The sequence below is a fragment of the Salarias fasciatus genome, assembly GCF_902148845.1.
Source record: "Salarias fasciatus chromosome 7 unlocalized genomic scaffold, fSalaFa1.1 super_scaffold_4, whole genome shotgun sequence".
In the NCBI taxonomy this organism is placed as follows: domain Eukaryota; kingdom Metazoa; phylum Chordata; class Actinopteri; order Blenniiformes; family Blenniidae; genus Salarias; species Salarias fasciatus.
In genome coordinates, this window is record NW_021941229.1 from 22,502,320 (window position 1) to 22,521,731 (window position 19,412).

At 42.9% G+C, this 19,412-nt stretch overlaps 1 protein-coding gene across 1 annotated transcript in view; it reads left to right on the forward strand.

Moving 5' to 3' along the window:
• lamc3 (laminin, gamma 3) overlaps window positions 1-19,412 on the forward strand; it is a 124,004-nt gene that overhangs the window by 11,111 nt on the left and 93,481 nt on the right. The window contains exons 2-3 of the mRNA XM_030085467.1: window positions 2,327-2,631; window positions 17,290-17,420. Of these exons, the coding sequence (XP_029941327.1) occupies window positions 2,327-2,631; window positions 17,290-17,420 (436 nt within the window). The remainder of the gene's footprint in view (window positions 1-2,326; window positions 2,632-17,289; window positions 17,421-19,412) is intronic.

The window sequence follows — 19,412 nt, forward strand, 5'->3', positions numbered from 1 at the left end:
TGTATGTGGTGTTTAACTGAGTAGGCAGCTTCAAATGGAACGTCGTCTTTTTCCTTCCTCACCCAGTACACCTGCCCCCACTTCCCATAACATCACCCTTCTCCCAACAGCTCCACCATTTCCACCCCTCTTCTCGTCCACCTTATGCCAGTTTACTCATAAAATGTGTTGATTCATATTTTTTGTTGACTTCCCACCAGCTTCCAGGCTAGTTTTTGTTTTGCAGAATAAAGCGAAAGAACGCCTGTAGCCAGCTTTGTATTGTGCATTTGGTTGTCACACTTCGTCTGCCTGATTGACACGCATTGTAAAAATAAAAAAAAAAAAAACCTCTGCTGTGCACATACATAAGCTAATGAATACAGACTGCTGTGCCCATCTGAAATAAGCACGCTTTTGAAAGAGGACGGAACACGGATCGTTGAATATTGAGCATAAAAACATACAAATACCATTCGCAATTAGTCTTCATTTCTTCACAGGGGATAGGCTGCAAATGTTTCTGGATCTTTTATGTTTTCTCTTTTGCCTTTGTCCCAGCAGGGCTAAACTCACCTCATGTGGGGAGTAAATGAAACCTAAACGATCTCAGTGCTCCTAAAGGAAAGATACCATTAGAGATTTCTGCAGAGACGAGAGACTGAGTCGCCTTGTTCTGACTTGGCAAAGCAAAGCAACAGATGTCATTATGGCTGTCGTGGAGGATGCAATCGCTCTATGAATCCGTGGTCCAGCTGAGACTTAGTATCTAATGATGGAGAAAACAATACCCAAGAGTGTGCTGAAGAAAGCTGTTAAGAGACTGTCTGCATGTTGCTCCTCGCCCTGGTCTCCATGTAGCTTCGGTTTGCGTCTGCCCAGTTAATCCCCCTTCAAGTTGTACAGCATTTGGCAGACTTCAAAATGTGTGTTCACATCTCGGAAATAAGTCTCCCTGATATGGCTCCAAGGGTATTGTTAGAACTGTCTGCAGCAAGTAAACAACAGCAGGAAATGACACCACTCAATCAAGAAAAAGACGCCCGGGTTCTTTGTTTGCTTTTGGATCGAGGAGGAAGATGTCAGCTTTCCAACGAAAGCTGATTAGGACAGCCGCTAAAACATCAATCGATCAGTCCTTCTGTATTTATCCACAGATGAAACCCAACTAAGGACAAATTTTCATTAATGCAGATCTGACTGTGCAGTACAGAAGACGAAAAGAGAGAGAGCTCTTCTGAGTCTTGCACATCGTTGAGCAAAAATGCACCAGTCAGACTCCTTTTACTGTCTCTCCATCAGTCCACCTGCTGCACAGCTTGATTTAATGCAGGCCAAAGTGGGGTACACTGTGGATAGGTCTGTAATCCTTCACAGGACAGGCACACCTTCACACTTCTGGGCAATTTATAAGAGTTTCCATCAAACCTCAAATAAATATCTGTAAAAAATCTGCTAAATCTGCTCATAAATGCCCCCTGAGACAGATTCGACCCTGGGAACATCCTGCTGTAAGCTGAGAGTGCCATCCACTGCACCTCCTAGTGGCACTTACAATCCCAGCAATTGCAGAGCAATTTCAATAGATCAGCTGAATCTCTCAACATAATCCTTAATGGAAATCTGAGTGAGTCTCCACATTTCTTTCGGATCCACAAAGATCGTGCTCCGAAACACACTTTCCCTTTTTGCAGATTGAAGCTGAGTCAAGGGGAATGCAAATCTGTGAAAAGTCCTTCTTTCTCGCTCTTTTCTACTCCAGCCTCCACAGAATCAACCGATGAGCCCTTTGGATCCTTTCAGATATATCATTCAGTCAATGTGTTTAATTCAGCGGCATACCCCACCTCTCATGACGCTCATTAGCGGTTTGTTTGATCAATCAGCCTTCTATTGATGAGATTAGCTGCTTCCCCGTCACACCTTCCATCAGGCTGTTTTCCAGCCACAGATTCGACAGTGCAATCAGGAAGTCCTCCATGTAGAATATCTTTTTGTGTCTGTCTTTCCCTTTGACCTATGTTTCACTACTGGAGTCCATTATGATGTGGGTATTGGGAAAAAAAAAATAATCTAGGGGTATTATTTTCCTCCAGCAAGAATGACATTCATTTACCCTCAGAGAAACCCAGGAAATTAAGTCTGCCCTCATTGTTTCCTTTCTTTCTGTAATGCAATTATGTCTGTGTTTTTCCTATCCTTTGCTCTTGGGCCCTACACTATCAGTCCGCGGTGTTTATCTCTTACATAACAGCTGTAATCTACCAGTATAACTACACTAAATCTAGTTTTAATACTAATTCCTTTAATGATTCCATTCAGAGCTAATCATATCTGTTTTCCACAGGGAAAGCCTTCGAGATAACCTACATCCGATTGAAATTCTACACCAGCCGGCCGGAGAGCTTCGCCATATACAAGCGCACGGAGGAGGACGGGTCGTGGCTGCCTTACCAGTATTACAGCGCCTCTTGTAGGAAGACCTATGGAAAGGATGCGAAAGGTTACATTCGCCCAGGAGACGATGAGAGGATCGCCGTGTGCACCGACGAGTTCAGCGATATCTCCCCGCTCACCGGCGGAAATGTTGCCTTCTCCACCCTGGAAGGTCGGCCCAGCGCTTACAACTTTGACAAAAGCCTGATGCTGCAGGTGAGAAGGACTCGTTGTTTAGCTTTCAGGACTCCTCATTCTTCCTTTTGAGCCAGTTTGATACAGGAGTGAATGTGGTGCGAATCATAAAAACACTTTTTTTGTTGTTGTGATAAATAAAAACAGCCTTGATGAGAATCCATAATAGATGTTAAGTTCTGCTGCTGTTGACCTTTTTTGGGGATTTTCTTTGTGGAAATCGCCTCATTAATAATCACCGCAGCTAATTCATCAGGTATCTTTCTTCAAATGAAACGTGGCATCGTTGTTCAAACACGACGGCTTCTCCTGTCAGCAGCGCTGCCAAACGCGACGTAAAGTTCAGAATTGCATAATATGCTCCAATCCACCGCTTGAAGTTCTGACTTTATCATCAAAACGCCGCACATTTTTACACAAACAAACATCCCGTAGCCACACATGGATATGCATGTCTTCACGCCTTGCTTTTTTTTTTTTTTTTTTTTTTTTTTTTTCAAAGCAACCGAAGTGAAGCTAATGTTATGTTTAGCTCTGATTAACATTGATGAAGCCTTGAGAGGGTTGTGCTGAATTAATGGCAGCCTCTCGAGGGCGAGTCCGGGAAGGGTGGGCACAGCAAAGCGTGGCTAAAAACGAGTAAATAAAGCACTTACTGCAGCCACTCCTTTCCCCGCTCGCAGAGCCGAGGGCGCGTCTGTTCATGCATGTGCACCGTATCACTGCGCCGAAACACTTTGGGACCGTCCTCATCGCTCGTCACTTGGTTTAACAACAACTTTCCCAAAATGTAACGCTCTTCACACTAATTAAACAGGATAATTAGAACATAGAGCAGTTTAACAAAAATACATTCCCCCCAACAGATGGATTGTTTATTGTCAGATGAATGTGTGATTAATAAATGATCATAATAGAAACCATTGAGCCAGGATTTCTATAGATTCTCTTGCCTGACTCTGAGACAGTTTTCTGATATTTCTATTTCTTTAGTTGAACCTTAAAAAATGTGTTCAGACACATCAGCTTGAATTGATCCGGGGACGCGTCTGCGTGAGCTGAAAGTGTTTCAACTTGAGCGAAAAAATAATGCAAAACCCGAGGCTTTATATATATATCTCTATCGAGACAGAAAAAGATACAAACTGGAGGGTAATGAAAAAGGAGCTGTAGTTTCGGCTGAGTTATGTGTTCACTCAGGAGCTGAGCAGAATAGAAACACGGACGCGGCGCGTCCACTTCATCCTCATAGTTCAGCATCCGTCATCTGGGATGAATAAACACAAATGGTCCGCTGGTCAGAGGCTCATGAATAATGCAGGATGGAAAAACGTACCTTAAGATCTCCTCGTTTAATTGTGCCCCCAAGAAATCCAGCTAAAAACTCATTTGCTAAATATATTTAAGAGGGAAAAAAAAGGAAACGGTTCTCTACCCTACACTCGGCAGTCGTGGTAAATGTTCACTTTTAAACATCATCACAGGCGCATGAAGTTAAATAGGATCGAGTAAGTGCAACACTTTTGTAGCGTTCAAGAAAACAATACCCGTCGCGTGCGTTAAGACTTCTTTAATGTTTTTGTGTAATTTAAATCCACTGATTACAATGTTCAGACATAACTCTACAGTAAATGGATCATTGCTGTTGTTGCTATGAAAGTGCTTTTTATGACAAAAGGAAAGGAAAAAAAGCACATTCCCAATCGCTGTTGGCTTTTTTTTTTCTTCACAAAAAAAGATCAAGTTGGTTTTAATTTCATAAGTAGTTCCTTTGCAAATTACCAGGGTAAATGTGTGGCTTGCTCAGTGCGGTTACATTATCTCTTAATTGCCTGCTTATCAGGAGAAACTGCATTTTTCTTGTTGCTGTCACTCAAAGCTGATGCAACGGCCAATGAAGCAGGCCTCACTTCAGTAATGAAGCAACCAGGCGCCGCGTGAGTTGCATGACGACTGGATCTTTTTTTCCATCCTTCATTAGCACCTACGACAGTCTGATTCCTGTGATGTGAACAGGCTGCACCGGACTCCCACTGGCCCTCTGTTTTCAGTCTGCACTTTCTCTTTTTTCACTGTTTGATAGGCTGCTTGTGGCTATTTTTATTCCCCATATCCACAATATCAACAAAAACTCCTGCCGTGGAGTGGACATGCATCCTCTCGGAAAATTTCACTTTTTTTTTTTAAAGATATTATGGCTCTCATGAGTCCACGGTCCTGACTCTCTTCCTCCATGTGCAGAAGTGTTCTTCAAAACCATGATGATAATAATAATAAATGCTCTTTCTGACCTTTTTCCCCAAATTTTTAGATTGAAAATATGTCTGACAATTCTGGACTACCACCTCTGTAAAGAAAGCTGTCCTCCTCCACATCATTAAATAGGAAGAGGAAGCGTGGATGTGTGGAGGATATGCAGTGTAACCTTGCATAACCATAACCTGCTCCAACCCCGCTGAAGGAAGCGGTCTCCTAAAACTCAAGAAACTCTGAACAAGCCATGCTGTATGTGTGTGTGTGTGTGTGTGTGTGTGTGTGTTTCTCAGCATGCCAGTATATTCTGTTTACCTCATGCACCTCACACAAATCAATTTATAGACGACTTAGCTATAGTTTGGCCAAACCCCCATGTTTATTCCTCATGCGTTCCAAAAGTTTTGAAGCCCACCCGTGAAATGTGCCGTCTCACGCAACATTCAACCCCCCAAAAAATAAACACATCTGCAGATCAAGCCCCCGATCTGATCGAGTTATGACAATTACGAGTAGTTCCAGACCAAAAATATGAGAAAATAAACAAGTTTTCCACTGGAATCACACTCAACTGGTGATTTACATATGCTGCAATGATGTTGTAATAATGTTGCACAAACTTCAGGAAGGTCAGATTTCACCTGAAGTGAACATGCGTGCACGATACTCACTCGAAGCGTGCAAGAGATTCATATACATATGTCAAAATTTATGGTAGGTTCCACATGAGACCGCAACGCTGCCATAATCCCACCAAAAGAGCCTCTGTTGATGCTGCTTTTGATTGACAGCACAAGCAAAATGTTACTCAAATGAAAAAGCTACACAGAAAATTTTTTTACTGAAAATTGTGACATGTATATCAGCTACTGGATACTGCGAGTTCATAGTGTCTTAGTGAGGAATTTTAAAAAAGAAGATAGTTTATGGTTCTGAAACAGCAGAAACACTGAAAACGATGTAGTTTTCATGTTAGGCCAGTAGTGGGAGCTGCTGGTTGTTTTTATAATGAAGCCACACAGACACACACACTCACACACACACAGGTAACAATGAGGAGAACAGGCTCAGATTTGACAGACTCCCTGAACACCAGCTGCGTCATCGCCTCTCGTGGCGGCTGAGCCCGGCTGGGAATGTGGGTCAGTCTGTGGTTCGATCCGACATCCTGCTCTCAGATACTAAACCTCAGTCTGCTCCCAGTCTTGAGTAACTGCCTTCCAGCTGGTGTGTGTGAGTGTGTGTGGATGAACGCACACACAAACATATGGCCATTCATGTTAAGTGTGTTGAGGCCCGGGAAGTCCATTTACCCCTGTAACCTCGGTTCATTCTACCGGTGAGCATGCAGTCGCGAGAACGGGGGAATTTATTTACTTTAATCCTCCACAAATGACTCCACATCAAGCTATAAAAGGAATATTTGGCTCTGCGAAATGGCATCAAAAGATGACGAAGAATAACTCTGGAGGTTCACAGATGGAAGAAGAATATTACTTTCAAAAATAACTCCAGCCTCCTGTCGTTCGCACTGTTCCAGTCACAGGGAAATACATTGAATCGCTATGATTGAAACTGTAATGATGTGTAACTTTTATTGGATTCATTCAAAAGCAAATCTGTTTAAAAGATTTTTTTAGGCATTCAACCAAAAGTAACTCAAATTCATAAGGCCCGACCCGGGACAGACACTCCACTCACGGCGTGTGTGTGTGTGTGTGTGTGTGTGTTCAAACTCACACCCCCTCCGTCCCCTCATGAAGACCTCCCCCTCTCATCAGCCGCAGCTCTTTGAATGGGCGATGCCTCCGTAACCCCCCGCTGAGTCCAGAGAGGCAGTTTTCCTCAAGAGCGGTCCCATTCTAAACCGGGATCCGGCGGCGGGTCGGCGGCACACGTTGAAGCCGCCCCGACTCCCGAGCACACGCTAAGCCGCGCTGAGCAGCCGGATAAGGACACTTTCCTCCCGCCGACTCGGCCGTGTGAGGTTCCCTCGCATCTGCAGCCAGTGAAAATAGAAATGAAATGCAGTATTGGATTAGCTTCAGTGCGATATGGGTTTGGCACATTGTGTCGACGGGCTACTCTCAGTCAGATGACAAACAGCTGCATGAAAGGGGAAAAAAAAAAGAAGAGTAGGGGGGGATCGGCATGCAGGAGTGGATTTGGCTCTATAGATTCAGCTTCATCTGTCCTGCCGGAGCGACAATGAGAAGAGAGTGAATGAAAAAATGAATACGTCTGCGGCTTTGCAATAGTCTCTTAACCCAAAGTAAAAAAAAAAAAAAAAAAAAAAATGTTTCCACAAGCATCTTCTCTCCAGACTCCATTCTTCTTTGCTTCGCCTCTTTCTCTTTCCATTCCTCTTCAGTGTGTATTACTCTGCTGCGCCTCTTGTGCTCTTCATTCCACAATTTGTTTTGCATGAGAGCAATTTGAAAATGATTACCAGAAAACATTGCTGCAGCCCACTTCTCAACTTTAGAGATTATTAAACTGTCGTTTTGCTGATTAATCCCCCCTCGGTAGCTATCGACCAGCGCGCTGTTTGGGCCCCTCCGTCTGTCCTCTGTCTGATTCTGGACTCTGGCCGGACGGGACAGTCGGCGTTTCGCTGGACTGAGGATTGAGCCGGCTCTCCTGAAGTGTCCTGAAGTGAGCGTGATGTCTCCTGCCCAAAAAAAAAAAAAAGTCGGCTCCAAGCGTTAACAAAGAGAGAAATACTTTTCTTGCCGTGAAAGGATTATGTGGGATTAAGGAATTAAGGGAGTGAAGGATTATATAAACGAGGAATTGGAAACAGGTAGTCTAGGAGGCAGTAATGGTGTGATAGGCGGAAAGGGCATTGTGGTCAGATCGGTAAACCCTCGCCTTATTTTCTCCTGACTGGAGGGGTGAAGGCTCCGGCTCAGGTCGGAGCCCCGGAAGTGAGAGAATAGGACGGCAAAATGTCAATATCGCTGAAAAGTTTGGGTTATTTCCTTGGGGGTAAAAAAAAAAAAAAAAAAAAAAAATCTAACTAATGCAATGACTTTCAGAGTACAAGCCAGGCCTCCTCTGGGGGGCAGCAGACAGAGCGTTTTCAAAAAGTTGCATTTTCAGTGGCTCCAAACGCCGTTAACATGTAAATGCCACCGAAGATGCGATAAAAGTTTTCCGTTTTCACTTGAAACCAGGGCCTTACAAATAAAATCATTAGAGCTTAGAGTAAAATGGATGAGGGTTTTCAACCTGGCAATAAATTTGTTCTTCGAACTTTACTAGCTGCTCTACGAGCAGAAAGACTCACCGATTTTCTTCTGCCACTATGTTTGAACATTAAATACGTCTTCAGGATTGGTGGGAAAATGTCAAATACAGTATGACTCAATCATCTTTTCAATTGTATTCATTCAGAAGGACAAACTGCATTGAAATTGTATAAAAATTAAGTAGAAGTGTGAAATGAAAGGGTCGGCTCTATACTGAATATACCAGCTACATTTAATGATCCGAGATGAATCAAATATTGACACTGTGGCACATGAGTTAAAATATATTCTTTATTGCTAGTATTTAAGGATCACCGCAGTGCAGAAACTAACCTTTGTTTCTCTCTAATGAGCTGTAGATGTGTGACTTTTGATTCCCACAACTTAAGCATCTGACTGCTCCTGTTGATCATAAATAATGTGCAGAAATGCTTTTACTGAGTTCCCCCTTCCTTCCTTCCTTCCTTCCTTCCTTCCTTCCTTCCTCATCGACTGTAATTGGAGTATTTTTTTCCCCACTTACCTGACACAACTTTGAATGCAACTTCGATGCCCTTTTCTAACAGCATCCACTACTCTTATTTCCTATTAACCCTCTGATCCTGGAGATGTAATATTTAAATGCAGAGACCATTTAATGACTTAAGGCCCTGGGTGCGTGGGTGAACGCCTCAGTTGCATTAAAAACTGAGTAGTAATGGTGTTGCTGGCTGTATTTCAATATGCTTCCAGATGACATCGACCCACTGGTTATAAAGCTGTGGCGGATCAATACGAGCTAAGAATACATAGATTGGGTGACAAATCTCGGAACAGACCTGCCAAACACGCACTCTTTCCTCCACTCCACCTCTCCCTCTGTGTTTCCTTTTAAACAACGAGATGAGAGGACCCGTAAATTGGCTGTGATCCGTGCCTCCCATTAGAATAATAGCTGGATCAATTGCGCCATTTCTTTCATGAAATCTCTCACTCTTTCTCTCTTTTAAGGACAGATGGGTGTAGTAAGAAGAGATATAAAAAAAAAAAAACATAACAAAAAGACAAAAAAAAAAAACAGGCCGTCCTCTCTGAAGCAGAATCAAAGCTGGTGGAAAGAAGAGGAGTATCCTTTCTCCACGCAGTGAATCATCACAATAAAGACGGCGGGGCATACTCCTCCTTAATGGTGACATACTGGTTCCCACTTGAGCTACTATGAAAACAAAAAGAAAACAGGCACCGCAGCCGAAATGGACGTGAGCCGGAGCAGCCCTTCCCACAACAGCACTATTTACTGAATGTAAGAGACGAGGGCTGGAGGAAGGAGGGAAGGGGGAGGCAACGGGGAGGGGAGGACATGCCAGCTATTTGTTATGAGCAATAAGTACAGCTGCAGAAAGCCTCTCTCCCCACGATGATGGAAATATGAAAAAGCTCTTTTATGTCCTCACTCTCACTGTCAACACACCTTTCTAAAGGCTTGAATATGCCTTTTTTTTTTTTTTTAAGACAAACGAAACAAAAACAATACACAGCGTTTAATGGAGCAAACATAAACAGGTCAGCTCTGTGGCACAGACTCGATGAGCATCTTTATGTCTTCTAGATCCACCGCAAACGATTACTTTCACTTGATTTATTAAGCCTTGTTTGTCTGCATGCAACCTCAGACGTCTTATGCTATTTTTGGAGGGATCACCAATATGTCACGATGGAGACTTGATAATTCTGTTAATATTTTACAGCTCGAAATGTTAAAATTACTTTTTAATTGCATATGATAGTTAAATTTAACATGATTCTGTTTAAAAAGGAAGTTGTAAAAGGTGACAGTGGCAATTACCACAGGGAAAAAAACTACACTGTAAAAGTTAATTGGCAAAAAGGAATGTTTCATTAGAAAATTGATCTAACTCTGAGGTAACGGAGTTATTACCAGGTCAAATAACTAAGCTTCAATATGTGACCTGGTTATCTGTTAATTCACTGGTTTTCACTGAAAACAGCGAATGAATAAAACTGCGTGCCTCTTCTGTTGAGCGAACTTGTTTTACCTCAGTACTTAGCGCTCACAAAGATCAAGCTATTTTGAGGCAAATGATGAGAAAAGCAGTCATTTCCCTACAGTTGCTAGAGTTCAGTTGTATTATTTTGCAAACACAGTCATCTTAATTGTTATTTTCATCATGATGGTCCGGCTGCTGCTTTTCACAGGGTTTGCCACCCGGAGTCATTTTAAATTTTAGATTCCTGTTCTGCCGGATTCCAGCCAGGGCGCCTTCGTTTCTATTAAAAACTCTATCCACAGCCATGGAGATGCATGAAAACGACGATCCTCTAGTTTAAAAGCTTGAAGTTTAACATTTTACACTTTAGTAAAATTCTATATTCTATGTCACCCCACCCTTCTGGTGTGTTTATGTGTCTGGATGCGTTCAGGATGCAGTGAAGTCGTTTCTAAAGTGCTTTTAACATGACCATTGTCTCTGTTATTGGTGTTGTTAGCTGACAGGGACATTGTCAGTTCTAGAAGTGAGGAAAAGTGCAGTTTGGAGGCGATATGCCTCTGCGTTGAATTACATTAAGATGTTGTATGTTTTTGTTTCAACTCCGGTGAGAAACAATAAGCCGATCCACTCCAGCAGGCGTGTCAGCGAGTTTCTGAATAAGACATCTGATTTCTTTCCTATGTTAATGAGCAGTTGCTCATCTTTATTATTACTCGTGTTCTGTTCATGTTCACGCAGATAAAGAAGTACAAGATGCACAGGAAAAGGCAAAGTCTGCGTCGACACATGCACCAGGGACCTGGATGGTGTCGCTAAACTTTTAGCGTTTCCCCTCACTGCTGGGTTTTCGTCTGTTGGTCTCAGCTCTTCGTTATGTTTAATTAGAGTATAATAGAGAATATAGGCTTGGTAAACAGTATCATTATTGAGAAGAATAACTTTAAAAATAGCAATCATAATGAGCATAGCTATAGTAATAATGACAATTGAAAAAGTAAGTTCTAATTATCCAAGACTGCTTATCAAGAATACATCTGCCGTCATCGATTACGACTGCACTTCTTCAGAAACTGGCGAAGTTCATCATCTCCAGATGCCTCTTCATTATGTGGAACTTGGTGTCAGTCTGATTAAATTGGCATTTAGAAGTGATGTCAGCCGTCTGGGAACTATCTCTGTGACTAATGAGGATAAAGCCGTTGTCATATTTATAGACCCTGTGCTGTATGTTTTTGACCACATGTGATGACCTGACGTTGCTGCATTTAGCAGATGAACTTTTCTCATGTTGCGCAGCTGCGCGAGCACAGGAGCAGCAATCAGCAACAGTTAGGAGACTTTTAATGAGTTCCTCGACATGTCGACCCTCAGTTGGCTTAACGAAGAAGAGGAGGAAGGCCAGTGAGAAGGTTTTTCAATGCAGCGGGGGAAAATGTGGAAGTGATTGATTCACTGGTGAAGAAGAACAAAAAAAAATAACAAGAAAAAAAACCCAACAGATCATTGCAGAAAGATGTGAGGCAGGAGCTCTAACCACACAACCACGCGGAGTCGAGTATCCATGAAAAGTGTTACTCTGTATATATAGTAACACTTGCATTTGAATAAACCTCTTTCATTACACTTAAAAACATATTTTCTGAATGTCGGGCGAATCACTTCAGGATTTCTTGCACGGAAGTGCAAAATTGACATTTGCATCAGGGGTTAAAATCCTCACTCTTTACATAGAGCTTGTCAACAGAGCATGAAATGATCCTTGTTCCTCTGTGTCCCATGTCAGTGTGCCTTTTCCTCTGCATATGGCTCATACGGAGCCATGCATTTTTCATGAGGCTTAAAACAGGAATTGCATCCTGTCTGTTTTATTAGCATTTTAATCCCCCAGCAGATTTGCTGCTTGTGCCTCAGTCTGAGAAGTGTGTAGTTTCAATATAGAAACTTTCACACGCTTCATCTGCTGCCTTTTAAATACATATTCCCAACCTTTCAAAGGTCAAAGTTGAATCATATTCTTTGAAAGAAAGTTATATTCCTCTCTCAAGTAGATGTCAGCTCGGTAAATACAGCGTTGTTTGTTGTATGGGTGATCTAATATGTTGTGTTATCGTTGCCAAATTAGTTTTTTTTATTTAGGAAAAACAACACTCACCTCCTAACATGGCATTTAGATGTTTTCTCTAAAGTAATGGCTTACTTCAAAGCCAGCTCTGTTGTCAGGTTTGTAAAGCTCTCTTCTTTCAATAATCGCGCAGAAGATGAAAGCTGCTGTATGAATTCAAATTTAATTTGTTCAGTCATCCATTAAAACGGTTTGTCTGTCTCCCCTGCCACCGGTCCATCCTCCCTCTCTCGCTCTGCCTTCGCCTCTCTCTCTCTCCCTCTCTCTCTCTCTCTCTCTCTCTCTAGAAAGCTGTGTGGCAAATTGGAGCTCCAGCAGTGAATGACAATGAGTAAAAGGGGGGAAAAAAAATACATATTGAGGGCACAGTGAACTTAAGCAATTAAATTAAAAAGTTATTAACTTTGGAATGAGGGACACTGCTCTCTTTCCTGTCGGCGCCTGCAGCCAGAGGCTTCAGAGTTCAGAGGAACGCTCCGAAACAGGAGGAGAAGCAGGGAAAAAGAGAGACATGGGAGAAGGGACGGGAGATCCGAGAGCGGTGTGGGTGAATGTTTCAAGCCCCAAAGCAGAAGCTGACACTCTTCAGACGTCCGCCGTGTCGTCAAAAAGAGTGGGGGGGGGGGGGGGGGGGGGGGGGGGGGGGGGGGGGGGGGGGGGGGGGGGGGGGGGGGCAAAAAAACCCCCAAAAAAATCCTGATACATGTGTGAACCCGCTCTCTCAGTCCTCGGACGGTTATTGTCTCCGGCGAAAGACTGGCTCGTTGCCACTTTCAACGCCTCAGCCGACTCCTAAGTCAGCATCATTGTAACATTGTGAGTCCAGATTCCAAGGGAGTGAGAATCAAAGTTAATTAAGCTTTTGCTGTGGTTTGCACAAATAATAAGTAATGGGCTGCCTACTAATTAACCCTAAGAAAGTACTTCCTTTCAGTGCAGTAAGTGATATTTGGAACTATGTCTGCTTTTCCTTACACAATTAGCACTGTTCTACCAAGCATAACTAATAACTCCCTCATATGATAATGGTCTTGTACTCTATGATAAATGGCAGGGAGTATTCAGTTTTATTGTCTGCAGGGATTTTCTCTTTTTTTTTTTTAAACCAAGAGTTTTAAACCTTTTTATGATCTATGCCTCTGTCAAACCGGGGCTGGAATTATTACCAATGAAATACCAGTGTCCCCTCTTAATAGTTAAAGCACGGGTCGTAAAATGTTATTTATTAAAAGGGAAAACGTAGCTATTACAATTTTCTCATTATTTAAAAGAAAACATTAAATCCCACTTAATATTTCAATATTTTAGCAGAAAGAGAAAATCCAAATGGTGTGAGACAGTCCATTTTTCATGAAACAACAAAAGAAATATCTCATAGAGGGATCTGGCACTGAAGTTTCTGGCTGCATAGCTTCACAGAGACTACATAGAATCTCAACTTCATTTTTTTGTTTTGAGCCTGGAATCCTTCGTGACAAAGTCCAGATCGTCTATTAAGTACCACAGAAAAATCACCCAGCTGGTACAGTTCAGACGGTTTTAATGTAATTACTTTACCAACTGTGTCATTAAGCGGACGTTATGAGGACGTCGCACTCTTTTCATTATGTTTCAGCTGAGCAGACAGAGATCACCCAACAGTAGACGGACCGCAGCACGGACCGCCACGTTGAAAAATGCGCATATGAAGACATTCTGTGAGCAGGAGAATTGCATCTGATCCTCTGTGCCGCCGACCGCTCCTTTCATAAACCGCGGATGAAAATTGTGTCACGCCCAGGTAGCGTAGCAGAAAAAAAAAAATGAAGAATGAGCATCTGTTTTCCCAGAGCGTCGGAGTCGCCCGGTGTCGTCCAAACCCCATTAGCCGTAAGAGGCATGTCAAGCAGGGGCAAAGTCGATAAGCAAGCGCTGGAACAATACAGTGTCAGCCAGCACGCTCCGTAGTTAACCGTTCCCTCCAAATAGCTGCTGTCGAGGCCTCAACGGACTGCGAAGCCGGAGAATCGTAAGGGTATCCTTAAATGCACTGCAGCCGGAAGGACATGGCAAAACAAACGTGTTCGAAGGCAGTTTTTGAAGCGTTTGCTGTGCGCACCACCTGAGGAGCGCGGCCCATGTAGCGGGCCAAAACATGAACAATAACACCAGGAAACATAACACTTATTTTTTTAAAAAAATAATAAATATAAAAAAAAAATATTTAATACTTTCCAATTGATTTTATATGATAAAATTCTTACTTTTCTTCATGTGCCACTAAAGACAGCTCCACAGGTGATACTTCTACTGTGGTTTGACAATCAGTGGTGTTAACCAGGGGTGTCAAACTCATTTTAGTTCAGGTTTCACATTGAGTGGGCCAGACCGGTTAAACAGTGCTATAATAACCTTTAAATTTAAAGTTTAAAGTGTTTCTTTGTTGATCAAAGGCATTCTGGGTCAGCCCACTGAGTGTATAATGAATGGCCCTAACTGTTGTGTCAATTGCTGAGAATGAGTCACAAGATGGCCTAGTTAAAATGTAAAAAATTGTCTCATTTCTTGTTAAAAAAAAAAAAATGCAGATCTTGCATGTCTCGCAGTCTTGTTGTCAGAGTTTACTGACCAAGCTAAACCACAGGTGGCACAGGAGTGCTGCGTCATGCTGACGCCATTCATCCAAAGGGTTAAACCAATCGGCTCCAGATGTGTGGCACAGTCACGCCAGATGTTTCCAATGGGGCTCTGACCTCTCGGTGCCCCGCCAGTATGTCGGTGGGACCTGCAGGCAACTGCCCACGCAGGTGGTCCGACTCCCGGGATCGTCTCCTTTGAACCAGGAGGACGACAGCCATGCTGACAGCACAAGAAAGCCCCCCCCCCCACCTCAAAAGATGATCTTCAAAGATAATTTATTTCTAAAGTTTAACCACTGCTGCTTGGGCTATTTTAAGCTGGGAGAGATCACAGTAGGCACCTGTGAAGGCAGCCTCTCCGGGCTCTGAAGTGTCATCTCTGTTTCAAGTCTAACTATCCAACCAATTAGGCCATTTTTTCCTTCTTGCAGAACAGAGAGAAACACTAAATGGTTTTGTTTTACTTAGTAACCAGGAGACAGAGGAGTCGAGATGTATTTCAAGCTCGTTCAGTAAAACAGAGGTTGTCATTATTTCTGGCGGTTGAACATCTGTGCAAGATATTTTCATTATTTCTGAAGCATGTGGTCTGAACTGCTGCAAGATATTTTGAGATCATCTTAAATCCGTTTGATTAATTCAACCCGATTCGACATGGTGCCTTGTTTTAAAAAGAAAAACAAAACACTGCTTTATTCCATTTATTATCAATGTAATTTTTTATTATATATCACTATATATCAGTATTACAATATAGAAGTAGGATAAGGATGGTCGAGGCTTTTTCAGCTCCGTGTCGACTGAGGCCCCATTAACAAAACAGTTCAAATGAAAATTGTACTGTTTTTGCTTTTCTGTTCCAGAAAAGTTCTATTTTCTTGTTGGCGTCACTAAGACATTAAACACTCGCTGAACTCCTTAAACTCCTTAATTCATTTACTCCAGCTTGAACAGAAATTCCCCATTATGAATAACTGAATATGTAAACTCAGGTGCCACACAGCTAAGACAGACAAGAATATACACACTTTAGAAAACAAAAAGAGGATGAGTTCAGTAGGATTCTTAACTGTTTGTTCCAGTAATCTAGAATGGGTAAAATCCATTAGTCTAGAAAACATTAGTTAAGAAAGAGGTCCAAAGTTAGCCAAGAAACGGGTCCAAAAAGTCTTTGAAAGGGTTAAAATTCAACGTCGAAACAGGTCCATGTCGTCTAAAATCCAGTTAAAAGTTTATGTAGAAACAGGTTCAAGCTTAATCTAGAAGCAGAACCAGACTTAGTCTAGAAATCAGCCCAAACTTACTGGAGAAACAGTTCTATACGTCGTGTAGAAGACCTTCCAAACTTTGTCTAAAACACTGGAGACGCTGCACTGCGACACTGATGGCCTCCCATATGAAGACTCGCTAGATCGCAAAAAAAAAAAGGAACTTTGGAAAATAATAAGAGGGTGAGGCAAATTGGGTTTTTAAGAAGACGCTGTTTGCTCCTAATAGTCTAAAATGGGTAAAACTCAGCCCTGATGGGTGAAGTCTCCTCGACTCCGGTACTACAAAAACATACTGCATGAACTCGTCACATGTGTTTGTAGTCTGAAGCCCATCCGCCGCAATCTCCTTGTCTCCCATTGCCACACTTCAAAGACACCTCCTGGGAAAAGCTTCAAAACGAACAACATTACAGGAGTTTTTTTTTTTCTTTCTTTTTTTTTTTTTTTTTCCCAAGACTGCCACAAGCCAGCCCAGAAACAGACAGAAAGTTTCTCGCCAGCTATTTGTTTTAAAGTTGGATGTGTTCGCGGGCAAGCGTTGTCATTTGTTCTCTCTTTACCTGGCCTGCCTTTTATCTTCCTCCTCGCCGTTGTGCTTCCCATTTTTTTTCTGTGTTATCCCCTTCCACTTTCTTCTCCCACTTTCTGCTTCAGCCTGTCTTTACCTTTGCAGGCAGCTTGGACAGAAGAGCTTGAATCATATCAGGGGTGGGAGCTTCGCCAAGAGCCATCCATTATACTGAAGCAGTGCTGCTGTGTTGTCTCTTTTCTCTCTCTCTCTTTTTTTAAATTTCAGCTTTTTGTCTCCATTAATCCTCTTCTCTTCTCCCCCCACCTCGCTTTGACATTCACTCAATTCCCCGCACCATACTCATTATCTCCGCATTACATCTGTTCTTTCCACCTCTATTGCTTCTGTTTTTGATCCATCAACTTTAGATTTCACCATTTCCAGTCTTTTTCTGCCTCCTTTAACTCCGATCCACTTTGTTTTCTCCTTCTCATTTCCTGCTCCTCACACCTCCAGCAGCAGCAGCAGCCAATACACTGCCCTCCTGCGGTTTTCTTTCGTACCTTTTTTATTCATCAAAAGGTGTTTTTTTTGTTTCCTCGCCTCGGTGGTCTTTTCTTCTTCCCTACTTTTCCTCTTTTTGTTTTTTTCTTTTTTTCCAGGAATGGGTAACGGCGAGCGACCTGCTCATCTCTTTAGATCGACTCAACACCTTCGGGGACGAGTTTTTCAAGGACTCTAAAGTGTTGCGCTCGTACTTCTATGCCATCTCTGATTTCTCCGTGGGTGGCAGGTAGGAGACGCTCAGCCTTCCTTCTGACTCTTTTTTTTTTTTGTCACTGCATGGTGTATTTCCTGTTTTCATTTCTGTCTCACACCAATTCATTTATACGATATTGGCTGCCTTTGCTAAATTTGTCTTGGAGGAAACACAATTGAGGCCCGAGGATGGATGAGTGGGCGGCGAGGCACACAAAGCACATATTTTGACACTCCAGCCTCGGGATGATGATGTCCAACATATACCGCGCCGGGCGATTCAGCCTCCCAAAAATATTTGGTGTCGAGTTAGAGGAAAAAAAAATCAGGGTTTGATTAAATATTTATTACGTTTTATTGCATCCCATCTGGTGTTTTAGGCCAGTAATAATCCAAAATCACATTCATTTTTACAGCAATAGGAACATTCTGCGTTTGCAATCAACATTGTGCAAACACTTTCCACAGGCATTATCTTTCCAATAATTAATGTAAATGTCTGGACAGCGTCGCCTTTTTTATTTGAAAACATATTTATAATGCAGTTTATCGTACGCGAGGGGAACGTGAGGACACAAAGTTATGCAACGCATGGATGAGACAAGCAATCACGACTTTACTCCGGGCTGCTGGCTGTCTGGCAAGTCGCCATCAGATGAGAGTCAACCAAGATAATCCTCCATCCTCTTTCCACTTCTTTTGGCTTATTACTCACAGTAATGAGAGAGGACATTGCACCGAGGACCCCGCCGCACCTCGGCGTTGCAGAAAGAAGTGGCCGATTAAATAGTTGAGATGAAGCCTTCAGAAGGCATCTAAACTTGATCTGACACCTGTCACAAACATTTAGCACTGCTACAGTGGCGTGGCGAATACCCACCGATGTCACAACACCTCAGGGAGCGAGCCACGCGGTGACATGTTAGCCTTATACCGGCGCTTTTTCCCCCCCCCGCAAGTACACCCACCTTCACGCCGCTCCGCCGAGGTGAGTCAGGCGTCGTGAGAGATTCCTCGGGTTTTGTTTTCTTCCAATTGAAGAAGACTGCTATAAAAAAAGGCGTAATGGCTTAAAGAGTCAGAGAAACTAGCTTGTGGCTGCAAGGTCTCTAATGTGGGACCCCAAACTGTGCAGTGGGAAACGCGGTAATTCCTCCTCCACCATAAAACCGATGTCCTTAACGCCGGCTGATTTGCAAGGTAGGGTGGAAACCTGGTGAAACTCTGAAAATATGATCAGGAAGCAGAGATTTCCACTGTTAAACTTCCACAAACAAAGCTTCAAATGTACAAGATTTTGTTCTGATAGCAACAAAGTTATATATATATATATCACTCCTTGAACTGCTCGTGCACTTCAGGTCAACCCCCTCGTAACATACCCGGTCTGAATTATCGCGCCCGGAGTTAAGCAGAGGTCTCACATGTGGATCGGAGGCACTTTGGAGTGAGCGGGATGTTGTCATCTCAGCGACAACAAAAATAACCGGGCCTGAGCCTCAGGCAAAAGCAGGCATCTGGTTCCGGGACAGCTGGCTAAATTTGACAGAGCTTGCCACTCAGCGACAAGTCCCCGTCCCCCATCGCAGCCACTCGACAAAACCGGCGATACTGCCAGGGAAGAGCAGACACACACACAGGAAGACATGGCTGCCACTACGCTTCAGAGGAAATGATAGGCTTTCCACATGGAGAGAGAGGAAATTAGCAGATAAGAACTGTCTTGTGAAAACCGCATTAATAAATTGCATGTTTATCTGACGTGACTGGGCCGGCGTTCGGATAGTCGCACAGCTCATTGGGAAAACAGAAATGTATTATTGTAATGTCTGTTTAATATATTTATATGTTGGAATCAAAAACGTGCGGAGGACTAATGTACGTGCTCGCTGCTGTTTCTTGCTCTCCCGGACCGTTTGAGTATATTAGCATTGGCACATTAGCACAGTTGAAAAGTGCACCTGCTGAAGGGGAATAAAAAAAATAAAAAAAACCCCACCTCATCTCAGAGCATGTTTATGCTGGT